Genomic DNA, 14852 nt, shown 5'->3' on the forward strand with positions numbered 1-14852 from the left:
TAGTATGGACGCTATAAGACCACATTGGAGCATATGTGTGTAAAATGCAGCATAGCGTGTCAACCCCCGTTTACCCTCCTCCCTTTTCCAATTATCATATTTCTATCCTTACATATGCTTCATAGTCACAGGACTGAAAAATCAGCTTTTCTGGATGATGTTGCCAGTACTGTACAGGCGTAGACGACGTGGCTTCATTCGGAGGCCGCAGAGTAATGGAAGGCTCACTCCATTCCGCCTGCTGAATGGAAAAGGAAAATTAGACCAGGGAAGTATTCAATCCCGACATGGCAGCTTCATTAACAACTCTGAGAAAGATAAAAAGTGACCTCCCAATTTATTTATTAATGACATTCATTTACACTGGCGTCCCTTCCAGTGGAGGCAAATATAAGGTAAATTTACGTGGGCAGTGCGGTGGCACGGTAGTTAGCATTGCTGCCTCACAGTGGTTAACACTGCTGCTTTACACTGCCAGGGACAGGTTCAATTCTGGCCTTGGATGACTGTCTGTGTCTGCGTGGGTTTCTGCTGGGTGCTCCAGTTTCCTCCCATAGTCCAAAGATGTGCAGCTTAGATAAATTACTATCAGAGGGGCTTGCAGGGTAAATACGTAGGGGTAAGGGGATAGGGCATGAGTGAGTCTGTTGTCAGTGCTGGCTTGATGGGCCAAATGGCCTTCTTCTGCACTGTAGGAATTTTATTCTTCTATGATTCTAAGCCCAATTATGATTAGACTACCACAACTGCAAGATATGTTGAAACTGTGCATTGATAATTATAATTAGGATATCTAGGAAGGCTTGGTAGACCTGTCCTCCTCTTCTTTGTGCCTATGCCACCTTTAACAAAACCTTCCAATGATGCAAGCGAGAATTAATAAACTCATTTCATTGATATTCTTGTCCACCACAACAGTAACACCAGTGGTTCCAATTCACAGAAGGAAGGACAAAAATATCAAATCCTAAGCCTTAAAGGTGTGCAGCATCCACCATGGGGATTGAAAGGCAATAACAGTATTGAAGTTAGATCCCCTGCCAACCAGCGGCAGTGAGGACTAGGGCAAAATTGTCATAGGAAGGCAATAACCTTCAACTGAATTAGAGATTAACAAAAATAAATTCATTGGGATGAACTGATATTGAGAAAAACTGCGAAAGATGTACCATAAAGAAGTAAGTTGCTGTGCCAGACAAGCAGTGCCCAGTATCACTGAGTACAGCAATTGAAGTGGAGGGAAGAAAAACATGAGGGGGGAAAAACTACAGCAGATTGAATGGGTATCATGTCCCTGCAGGATGCTATAGGATATTGGCTATGGTTGTGAAAGACTCATTGGCTGCTGGGGATGTTTCACAGGAAATAAATGCAATATCCTTGTTTTAAAATATCTGACCCAGATGCCCATGGCCCCCTAGCCACACATCAACAATCAATAAAATGATGGAAACCGTTCTGAAGTAGAGGCTGGAATATTCATCTAAGAGCAATAGATTTAAAAAAAGATTCAGCATGGGCTGACGATTGATTCCCTTGTCAAATCTCCTCAATTTCTTTCGGGAATCAGTAACAGATAGTGGTAATCCTTTCTATTTTGTTTATTTGGATTTTCAAAACATCTTCAGTAGGATATCAAATGAACAAAGGCCAGGAGAATCTGGAGTAGATGGAGGACTTGATTTGAAAATTGCATTTGTCCATGAAAAGTGCAGAATAAGAAGGGAAACGGCAGTGGAGTACACAGAGAGTTTATGTCCACAGAATACGTCATGTTTCTTTATCATCCATTGGACACCACCAGATGTGTAGTTCAGTCAAGCACATGACAGGATGTTGAAAATATAGTTTGGTTAATCACCAATTGGATGAAGGTTGACAGGCCAAATAATTATTACTTATCCTTGACTTTTCCTTATGCCCTTCATTTTCTCATTTGTTGGCACTGGGGGTCTGACTCCATTTAATTTATTTTTCACACTGAATAGGAGTTCATCTCTCTCAGATATGCATGTCTTCGCCATCTGTATCCTGAACTTTGAGCTGTAAACATTGTATTCACCCGAATATGAAAAGGTCAGTTCTAAATCTCTAACAAGCTCAAGTGACAAATGCAACAGGAAGCGGCACCATGATGTCTCAAAGAAAAATCCACGCCAACTTTCTCTTCTTATCACAACAAAAGTCTGTGGGGATTCATCATGCTCAAATTTCACTTGTCATGGTTTCGTAAATTGCCAAATAAGATTTGTTCTAAAGGCGATTCCACTGTCATCATATCACATCCATTTAATTTTGAATTCTAGTTCTCGAGACAATAGTTGTATTGATTTGGCACCCACTATTGCATAGTCTCTGGGGCAGGCCTGTGGCAGAGGGTGGGAATGGGAGAAGGAAGCTAAACAGTCCTTTAAGTTTCAAGATCACCAGCCTGCCTGTGGGAAAGACTTGGTAATCTGATACCCCCCCTACAGGTAAGTCTGCAATACTGCAGGACATGTTACTGGTTTACCTGCTCACTGAGAAAAACCTGGAGAAGATCAGTCATTGAGGGTTGAAATCTTTGCATTTCATCTTTGTAAACAAATACCCCAATGATTAGAGTGGTCATTGGTTACTAAGCAGCAGGAGTCTTTTTTCATTCGTTCATTGGATATGGGCATTGCTGTCTGGGTCAGCATTTATTGCTCATCCTTATTTGCCCTTGAGGGGGCAGTTAAGGGTCCACAACATTGCTGTAGGCCTGGAGTCATACATATGCCAGAACTGTAGATTTCCTTCCCTAAAGGGCATTAGCAAACCAGATGGGTTTTTACAACATCAATGGATTCAAGGTCACCATTAGACTTTTAATTCTGGATCTTTATTGAATTCAAATTTCACCATCTGCCCTGGTGGGATTTGAACCCAGGTCATGAGAGCTTTTACCTGGGTCTCTGGATTACTAGTCCAGTGACAACACAACTATGCCATCACCTTTCCTTTGTGAAGTGTGGATTTTGTGTATTGGTAAGTTCCTGGAGCTTAAGATTGGGTAAATGGGGCATGGGGAGAGAGCTTATCCTTCCATGAAAATCTATTTTCAATTGGTATTAATTTTACACCAGCTTGGCCCAGATAAAAAATATTGCCATGAGTGTCCTTCTGTGTGTGTGTGTGTGTGTGTGTGTGTGTGTCAGACGCCCTGATCAAAGAAATACACAGAGCGCCATATAAGATCATCGTGTCAAGTGCTAAACACAGGATCACAATGGAAAGCAGTGACAGTCGTTATGCAGACAAAGACATATTTCCCATTTCATTTAGGCATGGAATCCTAAATAAGCAGAAACTCTCAAAATTTACATAAATACCAGAAGATCTTACAAACCATAACCGTGAAAATCTCTACAACTCACTAAAGTAAAAGAAAATATAATCCCAGTGAGAATCTGAATGAAAAAATGCTTTTAGTATTAATGATGATTTATTAATATTGTTTTACTAAGTTATAAAAGAGAGAGAGAGAGAGAGAGATCTGCTAGATGACCAGGTAGTGTTGGAGTACAGTATGACAAACAAGCTTACAAAAGAAAATAATTAATTATGAGGAAAGTAAGCCAAACTAGTGCAAAGGGAACCCAAGGTTAACAGCCTATTGCATGTTATTCAATGCAATTTACCTGAGCCATTTGTCTTTCCAGTTTTGACCTAGGCATATCCTCAAAGTAGCTGTCATTGATTCGCCTTCTTGCGTCCCCTTGCATCATTAAATGGGAAGAGGGGATATCAAGAGAGCCACCAGTGTAAGTGCTTTGGCTAAGGGATGGGGAAAGTTGAGGAGGAGTGTTGTTCCCAGGGTCCTGTTCCAGAAGCAAATAGCAACGCATTAATTAATGTTATGATTTATGTTACTGAATCTCTCTCTGCCCTAATGGTTTAGTTCCTCTGCGTTGTTCATCAGTCTGAAAGCGAAGCTTTTCAAATTGATGAAACATTCGGAACACTTTTACAGACCTCACACCTAAATAATCTATCGCAAATCAATGGATCTTTCAGCTAGTTTTAATCTTGGCATAACACCAATAATCGAGCAAGAGCTATTTGGTATTGATTTAATATTCAACAACTGCTTTAGGTAATTTATTTCAGCATTAACACGAAAAATGGTATAAAATGTGACTCTGAAGATAGAAGTCAAATGTATATGGAACAAACTTATGTAACATGCTCCTTAATGAGACAGACAAACTGGCCTCTCTTCGTTCCTTCAGGTTAAATATTTATGAAACTAAGACTCTCATTATGTATTCCAACTATGAAGACTTTCTTTTGACTCCCAATCTGCCCATACCATGCACATCCTCCTGCCAACTTGCTGCTTGCCTGTAAAATTAATCAGGAGACAGTGGCCTGGGATGATTCCCCTCTCTGACTTCACTGTCCCCTGAGTGAGGTAGTGTCTGGCTTCAGCTATATGCCTCCCCACAACAATACAACTGAAGTCAGAAATTTATGTTGTGTAATGGAAGGGACAAAGGTGGAGAGGATCAAACTTTCCTCTCACCTCTATTGGCCTGCGTTGCTTCCTGACTAACAAAAGAGACACTTTTTCAAGATTTGGTAATGAAAGGATCAGGAAGAACTGAGGTCCATCCCTATTTTCCACAAAGCACATTGGAAGGGTTTTGTTTCTAGTTTTAGACAAATAAGTTGCTTATTCAATAATGGAAACACCAGAGAAAAGCTGTTGTTACATCTGCTTCGTCCCTCATTGATATTAAGTACCATTAACATTTTAATTAGACTGTACAAAGGTTCTGGAAAGGATCAGCTCTTGATGATTGCTTCAGTATCTTGTCTTGGGTAATCAGCAAAATGTTACATTTAATGTTCCTTGACTAATGCACTCTGAACTGATGCACTCTAACTACTAAGTGGCTGGTTGTGTGCCTGGCTATCTCAGTTGGTAGAGCATAAGACTTAAAAGCTTAGGGTTGTGGGTTTGAGCCCCACGTTGGCTGCTATTTTTGGGGCGGCACAGTGATTAGCATTGCTGCCTCACAGCGCCAGGGACCTGGGTTCAATTCCGGCCTCAGGTGATTGTGTGGAATCTGCATGTTCTCTCTATGTCTGTGTGGGTTTCCTCTGGCTGCTCAGGTTTCCTCCCACAGTCCAAAGATGTGCAGATTAGGTTGATCAGCCATGCTAATTTGGTCCTAAGAGTCAGGGAGATTAGCAGGATAAATACAAGGGGTTATGGGGATAGAGCTTGAGGAGGATTGCAGTCGGTGCAGACTCGATGGGCTGAATGGCCTCCTCCTGCACTGTAGGGATTCTCTGATTCTATGATATTAAAATTTTTTTTCCAAATTCCATAACTCAAATTTAGAAATGCTGATTTTCACTTGCTTCTCCACTGCCTTCATCAGCACAGCAGATAAACTTAAAATATTTACTTCAGTAAATAATAAGTAATCTATTTATTGGGCAGGGGTGGAAACAGGGTATTCAAGGATGTAGCTAAAAGCATAATCACAAGTTCCAGATATTGATGTAGCTTTTGATGGAGAGAGAGAGGCAGTAATGCTGGAGAGTTTGGGCAGAGAGTTGAAGAGTGTGCATGTAGATTTAAAAAGGTGGAACCATGGAGGTAACGTGGAGTTTGGAGTCAATACACTTTGGGATGAATCATGGATGACGCGTGGTGAGGATATGGATAACAGGAAGTGGGATCAGATATGAGTGAGAGAACTGTGGATGAGTTGTGCTTTGCATACACCAGCAGTTGGAGAAATTCTGCTAAGTAATAGGCACAGATGATGGGTTCAGTTGTATTGGGGAAACTTGGGGGTGGGGAGGTGGAGGTACGGTGGCACAGTGGTTAACACTGCTGCCTCACAGCGCCAGTGACCCAGGTTCATTTTCGGCCTCGGATGGCTGTCTGTGTGGAGTTTACACATTCTCCTCTTGTCCACGTGGTTTTCTGCGGGTGCTCTGGTTTCTTCCCACAGTCCAGATACACCTAGTCGGGTTGACTGACCATGCTTAATTGCTCTCGAGTGTCAGGGGGACAAGCAAGGTTAATACGTGGAGTTAAGGAAATAGGGCTCGGGTAGGATTTTTGTAAGCACAGGCTCATTGGGCCGAATGGCCTCCTTCTGCACTGTGGGGATTCTATGAAGAAAAGGACTTTACGCCAGCCAAGATGTGAGGGTAGGAGGAAGCACTCTTAATGATAGGCTCGATGTGGAACTTGAAGCTTAGTTGTGGGACACTGAAATTGTATGTTGTCAGGTTGAACTTGAGTAAATGGCTGAAAGGGGGATTGAAATAATGCCAGGATTATAACAGTCTCTGTCAGGAGCCAAACTAAATGGTTCTTGTCCTTGTTGAGTTAGAGAAAGTTCTGGCTCACCCGTGACTTGATATGAGACAACCAGTTGGAAAATATCCCGACATATTTTGGGGCCATGGGTGACAATCAAGAGGGAGGATTGGACCAGGTTGTCCCTGTATTTGCAGATAATGTCATGCAAGGGCAGTATGCAAATCAGGATTAATTTATCTTGTATTGTTATTGATGGCCACTTTTGGAGTAATCTCTTCCCTAACATTGCAACTACTGTGTAAATTAATTACCTGCAGCACTACAAGCCAATCTTTATTTGGACTTTTCAGAGACCTTGGCACATCCTTCCAAAAGGCGATCAAGACTAAAATGATAAAACAAGGTTTGGCACTGTGCCAAAGAACAAAAGTAGCAACAGCATTATATTTCTGGAACTAGACCTACTACCCCAGTGATTTCTACCATCAACAGACAGAAAAGAAACACGTTGCATGAATGGTCTTTTCCATGGATGGTCAGAACGATCACCAAAGAATGACATTAATCAAGCAACTGCTTAAAACCTATTTCCGTACAACTGGATGCTCTTTACTTTAAGCATAATGTTAAAGAAGTCGTCCCCGACAGAAGGGGTGAAACAAGTACAATTTGAATGACAGTTCCAATTAAAACTTTGATTTATTAACTGTTTCCCAAAGACAAGGTAGCCGGAAAAGAGTTTGCGTCGCACTGTTCCCAGAAAACTTTTTTTTAAGAATAATGCGTCTTCACTTATGTATCTCTGTTTCCCTTTGCACCCTGAGGCAGTCCAAAATGAATTTAGTGACAGATATTATGCAAAGAAAATCAACCAGACTAAGGGCCACAAGGTTGGGTAGTGTGCTCGTTATCGGGACGGGGCGAGGAGCGAATGGGGTGCCCTAAATGAAGTGACAGCGTCTCTCAAATATTTGCAATTAGGTCATTTGTAATTGTCAGATTGCAAGCCAGATAAGATCTTGAAATGCACTCACTCACAAACTGTTCCCTTACTAAGGGGCCTGGACTTGGATTTGTTGGATGCAGAATGTGCTCACTTGCTCTTGGCTGGCGGTCATTTATACAGCAGAAAAGAAAGGAACAGGCAGGCAGAATACATTGCAAAGAAAGACAGATGGCAGCAAAATTGCTTTAAAATCACAAATAATGATCTCAGGGATTAAAAATGATCATTAAAACAAGTGCTTCCATAACGTTGTACATGAAATGATGATTTTATTTGAGGACAACATGTAAAAGAGTGACAGAACTTGGACAGCCCGTTTCGTTTCAAGCTAGGCAGGAACGTAGGACAGACCATCTGCCCTTCACTAGAGTTTTGAGTTAACGGCTCCTTGGGAAAAGTATGGTGTAGAAGTAATTACATCCTGCAGTGCGGGCAGGCATCAGAAATTAAGTAGCATACTTGCACTCTATTGGGGGGGAGAAGGCCTCAAGTCCATGTTGCCCAGCTTATTTCAGAGTGAGGTGACTTACCATCCAAGATACGATATATACATCATCTTGCAAGATGGCATTGCGGGATTCAGGACAACTGACCTATTGATATAAAAAGAGATCCAATCTGAATAGCACCTAAAACGAGTGGCTTCTCCTTCCACCACTCTTGTCAGTTGCTCCCTCCTTCTAAGATGGAGGGTCCTATCATAGCATAATGCTTCCCCTAGTGGTCAGCACGAGAATCAACAACATTAGCTCCCAGCGGTGGGAGGCAGGTTCGAATCTACAAACAGTTCAATATAGATTGCATGGATCTGTGGGCATTTTTCTGTGAATCCCTGAACATCGGTCTGGAGACAGTTATTTTTATTTTCTCTACTGGTTCTGTTTCGAATAGAATGCCCTTTAAAACAACGCGATCTGGGTGGAAATACACAGCAGCACTCGCAAAGGAAGGAAAGATGAACAAATGTTTCCAATGTTTATGTAGCCTTTGGCAGAACTGGAAAGTGGAAGATAACCATTTCGAGCATTCCTGTTTTCCTTTCAGGTTTATAGGAATTGGTTTTTTTCCCCTCTGTTTTATCAGCACTCATAAATAACTTCAGTTAAAAATTATGCATGTGAGGCATATCATGCCATTAAAACGCTTTAAGATTTGAGACGTTTGTTTGAGAACTGATAAGTTATATACTCTGAAAGAGGTATATATTTAAGAAGTCATTTAATTTTAAACTACATAAAAGAGGACCTTTATGCAACCAGTTGCCCTGCCCAGGATTAGTTTCTGCCATCTTGGATGTTTCTGATGCTCACACTGCGTGTTACCTTTCTTAACCGGATATTAAAGAGTGTGCAGTTGCTCGAAAGAATCCCTTTTTCTTTCACGAGACCAGACCAAGAAGCACCTCTCCGTGAATGCTTCAGTGGCACTTCAGGTTGAATGTGTGAAACAAAAATAAAAACCACTTAAACAGGCCAAAATACGAACCTGCTGGCACTACTTCCAAAAATTGAGATTAAATTGCTGCTCCCACACAGCCATCAAAAACAGGCAGAAGTTCCTGGCTGAGACCTTAACGTGCGAAACTACAGCAATCTATTACCGTTCTGCAAAAAAGTCCGTCCCTGCGATTAAAGGGCGTGCTTCCTGTGTCGGAATTGAACCACTCACTAAAAGGTTTCTCTCAGCACGGTGTAACCTTTGAGTTTATTCTGTCCTATATAATCTGGTAGAAAATAAGTGATCAAATAGCATGAGCAGAACGAAAGAGATGAACAACAAATCATTAGAAAATTGCTGGTACAAAATAATTTTTTTTCCAAACAATTAAAACAAAATCCTTTCCTGAAAAGTCTACAAAGAGAAGCCAGTTAATCGATGTGGAACAGATTTGAAATGCTGTAAGTTCTGTTGAGGAAGGGTTAATGTGCAGCAGACTATCGCGAAGATTGACTCAGTGGCTACCTGAATTCCAGTATCAGAACTGAAGGGCTTTGACATTTGTGATAAACAGAGTTTACTTTTTAATGGGAATAGTTATTGATTTTCATTTCTTTGACACCCACTGAAAGATTTGACAGATATTTCTCAGACTGCATTCGAACAAAAGGTCACAATAATAATAAAACCTGAAATTTTTTTTGCCATTCCCCCCTCCCCACTTCTTATTTTCACAATATTGCTTGGAAGATCTTCAGGGAATATTCTCACATACAGAACAAAGAATGTTGGTGGTGGTCATGGAACAGGAAAGATTACGGAGGCAAGCAGTTAATAATGATACATGCCAGTGCTGAAGATTGGCCTAAGATGTGCTAATTAAAATTACACCGTGCTACATTTCATGCGAGCAGCAGTATTAATTCAACATTGCATGAAAATGGCTTACCCTCAAAGTGATTGTTCGCGGAGGCTTCTGAGGAGGCTCGTCGTGAAGTCTGTCTCCAAGTGACGCGAGGATTCGTTTTCTGTGACCCAGAAGGTTAATTTTCAACACCTGAAAGATTCAGTGATGCAAATAAGAATACTCCAAGAAAGCTGAAGAAAAGGGAAAGGTGAGGGGGGTCGGGGGGGTGGAAAGAAAAACCCTCCAAAACTAGTCACCGACCTTGCAGTGGGAGGTAATCCTACAGGGACGATATACTGCAATGTGGTTATGGAATTAGCAGAATAATTATGCGCTGTCCTAGTGTGTCATCATAACCAGATGAGCTGCAGTTCTAAAATATCATTTTTCTGGATAGAAAATGCAAGCCTCTCCTGCCTATCTCTTGTGGATTGGAATGACGATCCCCGCACACAGTGTAGCTCGAGCTTCTTCTGACAGCTCACTGCAGTGTTTCCAGATGAAATGCCAGGAAGCATCCCTGTAAATGAAGATTTAATTCCTTGGCTTTGGACCTTCACTACTTCTGCAGCTGGTGCGAAGCTGGTGAAGCAGCTAGGTATCTTTTTACGTACATCACACGAAGGCTGCGTCAGGAAGGTGCTGCAAAATGGATTAATATGTCTCTGTATAGTCATCCACATTTTCAAATTGCACACGACCCAACATGCAACTAATCAACACAAGAGGAAAGCAAGCAACTGCTGCACATACCTGTTAAGAAATAAAACCCAGAACAACGTACAGTATTCTGATACCATTTAAACGAAGCAATGAGTTTAAACAAACACAGGCACGCACAAGAATATTTAACCCCAAGCAAGTCAGTTGCAACCAGCCTCAAGCTGGTTGTTAAAACATCATAATCACCACACTGTTAACCACATTATATTCTCAAATGCAACCGCAGTACATTTTTAGATTGTCATTAGTCTTTAGATTTGATGAGAACATCCTATTCCAAACACAAATTTGCGCAAGTGATCTTACCACGCTTATCCAGTAAATCTGTGAATGCTTCATTCACACTAGAAACAAGATTCCATGACTTGTAACTTAACCCTGTTCCTTAGGGAACATTCCTCTACATTTCCCGATGGATTTTATTTGTGATCAGTCAAGCACAATTCTTGCTTTCACTGTGCTTGTGATGGCCAGTTATCAACAGAGGACACTCTCACTCAAATTAGATTGGTTTGAGGTAGTTATACTTGCACTGAGGGCCACAGGATAACAAACATTCAGCTAATTGCTTTATCTAATTAAAAAAAAAGTACATCCCAATTGTCAGCTGCCAGAAGCAGATTCAAAACCTCGCTTCACATTTGCAAACTGAATTTCTCTATTATATTTTAATTTGAAAAACAGTTTGTTTTAGCTAACGTGCAAGATACTTCTTCAATTAATGCTCACATTGCCTTCAGAATTTCAGAGTGATGTTAAATTGTATTCATTGGCTACAAGGAGCATGTGGACATGGTAAATGAAGTTCTGCCGATGCTTTGGTTCAGACTGAAACTCTGAGTCATGAGAAACACTGTTGTCCACAATGAAAATATTAAACTCAAAAAATGTATCGGTCACAGGAATGCAGAGTTGACACCATCAACACATTTCATATAAATAAACTGAGCACCGTAAGCTTTCACTTGATCACAAGAAGAATTGAGAATTATATTTGCGCATTAGTTGAATTTGATTGTTTTCCCAACAACAGTGAACTGCTTAGCGCCCGAATCACTTGTCACTTTTTGGTTGATTCGGCAGAATTTTCCAGATGTTGGAATATTTAGTGTCCTAACGAGCACTGAGACTAACCAGAGGATAATTTATATAGCCACGTAACCAATAATGACACAAGCTTCAGAATTATATTTGCATCATTCTCAGAATGTAAAAGATCATGGCTCAGTTAGAGCTGATTCATAATTCATAGACTCACACAGTGCAGGAGAAGGCCATTAGGCCCATCAAGTCTGCACTTACCACACTCCCACCCAGGCCCTATCTTCATAACCCCGTGTATTTACCCTAACTAGTTCTCCTGACAATATGGGAAATTTAGCATGGCCAATCTGCCTAATCTGCACATCTTTGGACTGCAGGAGGGAAGTGGAGCTCCCGGAGGAAACCCACACAGACACGGGGAAAATGTGCAAACTCCACACAGTCAGTGATCTGAGGCTGGAATTGAACCTGGGTCCCTGGTGCTGCGAGGCAGCAGTGCTAAACATTGTGCCACCATGCCGCTTTTTTAAATTTTATTTTGGATATAAAGAAAACAAATATTGAATCAAAAGTAAGGATCAGCGAAGTTCAATATTGGGTCCATGTGCTGCTTTTGCAAAGAGTTCAAACAGATCACATTTTGAATCTTTTTATACTCCCAGGTTGCACAGAATCAAAGCCAGTTTTATTATACCACCTAAGGAGACAGGATATGTCTCCTTAGGCGGTATAATATGTATTTATTGCGTCCAATGAAAGGTATGGAGCCCAGCATGATTCAAAAACAGTACAACTACAGGATACCAAGACACACTTCTTCCACTCCTTATATAACAGAGGGCTTTGTATTCATAAAGCAGGTTCATTGAAACTTTCCTCTTGTTAATTCTGATTTTTACTCTCTGGCGGAGAGGTCAAGTGTGGCCAATTTCTTCTGATGAGTTGTGACTGCACAGTCCTATCCTCAACTGACAGAGTAAGTGTTAGGGGGGAATGGCTGGTCTTAGCTCCTTGTGAGGGACCAAGTAATATAGAAAATGTATAACACAGGAGGAAGCCTGTCAATGCTGAGCCCCTCAATCCCACCTTCCTGTATTAGGTCCATAGCCTTGTGGGTCATGGCTCTTTGAGTAGACATCATATTACTTGATAAATATGTCTACTCAATCACTCTTTCAGACAGTGGGTGCTAGCTCTCTATCACTAGCTGGATGCAACAATTTTCTTCATTTCCCCTCTAATTCTCCCGCCAATCACTTTAAATCTATGTCCCTGCTTATTTTTAAGCACCCTAAGGTAAATAAGTCATCTGTATTTATTCTATCCAGATTATTCATAATTTTATGCACGCCTTAATCTCCCTTCAGCCTCGTCTGTTCCAACGAATCCCAGCCTATCCAATCTTCCCCAGAACTAAAATTTTCCAGTCCTGGCAACAAACTCACAAATCTTTTTCTTAAATTCATTTGTACAGGATGTGGAAATCGCTGGCTGAGTCAGTATGCATTGCCATCCCTAACTGCCCTCCATTTCAGATGACATTTGAGAGTCAACCACATTGCTGTGGGTCTGGATTCACATGTGGGCCAGACCAGACAAGGATGGCAGATTTCCTTCCCTGAAGGATATTAGTGAATCAGATGGGGCTTTACGACAATGAACAATGGTTACATCAGTAGATCTTTAATTCCAGATATTTTATTGAATTCAAATTTCACCATCTGCCGTGGTGGGTTCAAACTCAGGTCCCCAGAGCATTTCGCTGAGTCTCTGGATTGTTAGTTTAATGATAATACCACTATGCCACTGTCTCCCCTTTCTCTGCATCCTCGCCACGCAGTGTAATAACAATGTGGTAACCAGAACCGTATTGTTGTACACAGTTCTGGCACAGCCTCTCTGTTTCTCATATTCTGTGCCTCGACTAATAAAGAGAAGAATTCCACATGCCTGCTTAACATTAAAGGGTCTGTGGACTCCAAGATCCCTCCACTAACTTGTGTGGTTGACATGGTGGGATTCGAACGTGGGTCCCCAGAGCATTTCACTGGGTTTCTGGATTGTTAGTCTAGTGATAATACCACTATGCCACGTCTCCCCTTTCTCTGCATCCTCGCCACGCAGTGCAATAACAATGTGGTAACCAGAACTGTATTGTTGTACACAGTTCTGGCACAGCCTCTCTGTTCTTATATTCTGTGCCTCGACTAATAAAGAGAAGAATTCCACATGCCTGCTTAACTCCCTTATTAACATTAAAAGGTCTGTAGATTCCAAGATCCCTCCACTAACTTGTGTCATTGACATTTGAATTTTAGTTATATAAATCCTGCAAACATCAATAGATGACTGTGTTTAAAATTACAGACAGAGACAATGTCTTTGGAAAAATAGTGGTCAGGATAATCCTTTCTGCATTAGAAATAATGGATTAAACCGTATATTTACTGTATGCTGAAATCTTGTGAAATGAAAGTACATGAGAGTTTAGAAGCCCACGTTAATCTTAGGTTGGACTGTCACATTGCATCAGTTGTAAAGACATGATGGCAGCCAATGTATCCTGATACATGCTGACAAACTAACCAAATGTCGTTTTTACCTTGCTGCTGTTTTATTTTTGTTGACTGAAATGTTTCAGAAGGACATCAGAACGTTACTTAAAACAGTTTACTGACGATAAATATCCCATACTTTTCTGTCAGTAATGGCTGGGATGTCAGCCTGTATGGAAAATGACACTCATACATACAGGAATAGCCTCCAATGAGGTACTTAAATCAAGAATGTTATGACGAGAGAGAAAGAGACAAGAATAATGGGGAAACTGGTCTGGAGGACTGATTTCATCATGTATTTGCCTTTTAAAGTAAGTTACAACAAAAGTTCAATTGCTTATGGTTTCGTTTTACATTCCATTATGCTGACAGAATTATGTAAAAATAGAGAACTATAGAATCCCTGCAGAGCAGGAGGTGGCCATTTGGCCCACCGAATCTGCACCAACTCTCCAAAAGAGCAATCATCCCAGGTCCATATCCTATCCTATCCCCATAATACTGCGCATCCACTGAATCACAGAATGCTACAGTGCAGAAGGAGGCCAGTTGGCTCATCGAGGCCTCACCGACCACAATCTCACCCAGGCCCTACCTCCAAAACACCATGTATTTATGCTAGCTAGTTCCCCTGACACTCAATTGCAATTTAGCATGGCCAATCCACCTAACCTGCACATGTTCGGAGTGTGGGACGAAACTGGAGAACCCAGAGGAAACCCACACAGACAAGGGGAGAATACACAAACTCCATACAGTCACCCAAGGCATGCATGAGGAAGTTGTGCTGAATGGGTGTACTTTTGGACTGGAGAAAGTTATACGGCGGGTTTCTCGGGGGGGGGGTCTGCATTAGGATCACAACTT

General features: G+C 41.3%; 1 protein-coding gene across 15 annotated transcripts in view; it reads right to left on the reverse strand.

Annotated features, from left to right (window-relative positions):
- The window catches only part of anks1b (ankyrin repeat and sterile alpha motif domain containing 1B), an 833073-nt gene that overhangs the window by 25514 nt on the left and 792707 nt on the right, over positions 1-14852 (reverse strand). For 7 of the 15 annotated variants that reach the window (XM_080207312.1, XM_080207311.1, XM_080207310.1 and 4 more), the window contains 4 exons: positions 9703-9810; positions 7847-7909; positions 3663-3842; positions 113-241 (listed from right to left, as the gene is read on the reverse strand). In XM_080207312.1, the coding sequence (XP_080063438.1) occupies positions 113-241; positions 3663-3842; positions 7847-7909; positions 9703-9810 (480 nt within the window). The remainder of the gene's footprint in view (positions 1-112; positions 242-3662; positions 3843-7846; positions 7910-9702; positions 9811-14852) is intronic. The other 8 variants (XM_080207323.1, XM_080207322.1, XM_080207321.1 and 5 more) reach the window with 3 other exon arrangements.

Source organism: Carcharhinus amblyrhynchos, chromosome 19 (assembly GCF_965287045.1).
Source record: "Carcharhinus amblyrhynchos chromosome 19, sCarAmb.v2.hapA, whole genome shotgun sequence".
NCBI lineage: Eukaryota > Metazoa > Chordata > Chondrichthyes > Carcharhiniformes > Carcharhinidae > Carcharhinus > Carcharhinus amblyrhynchos.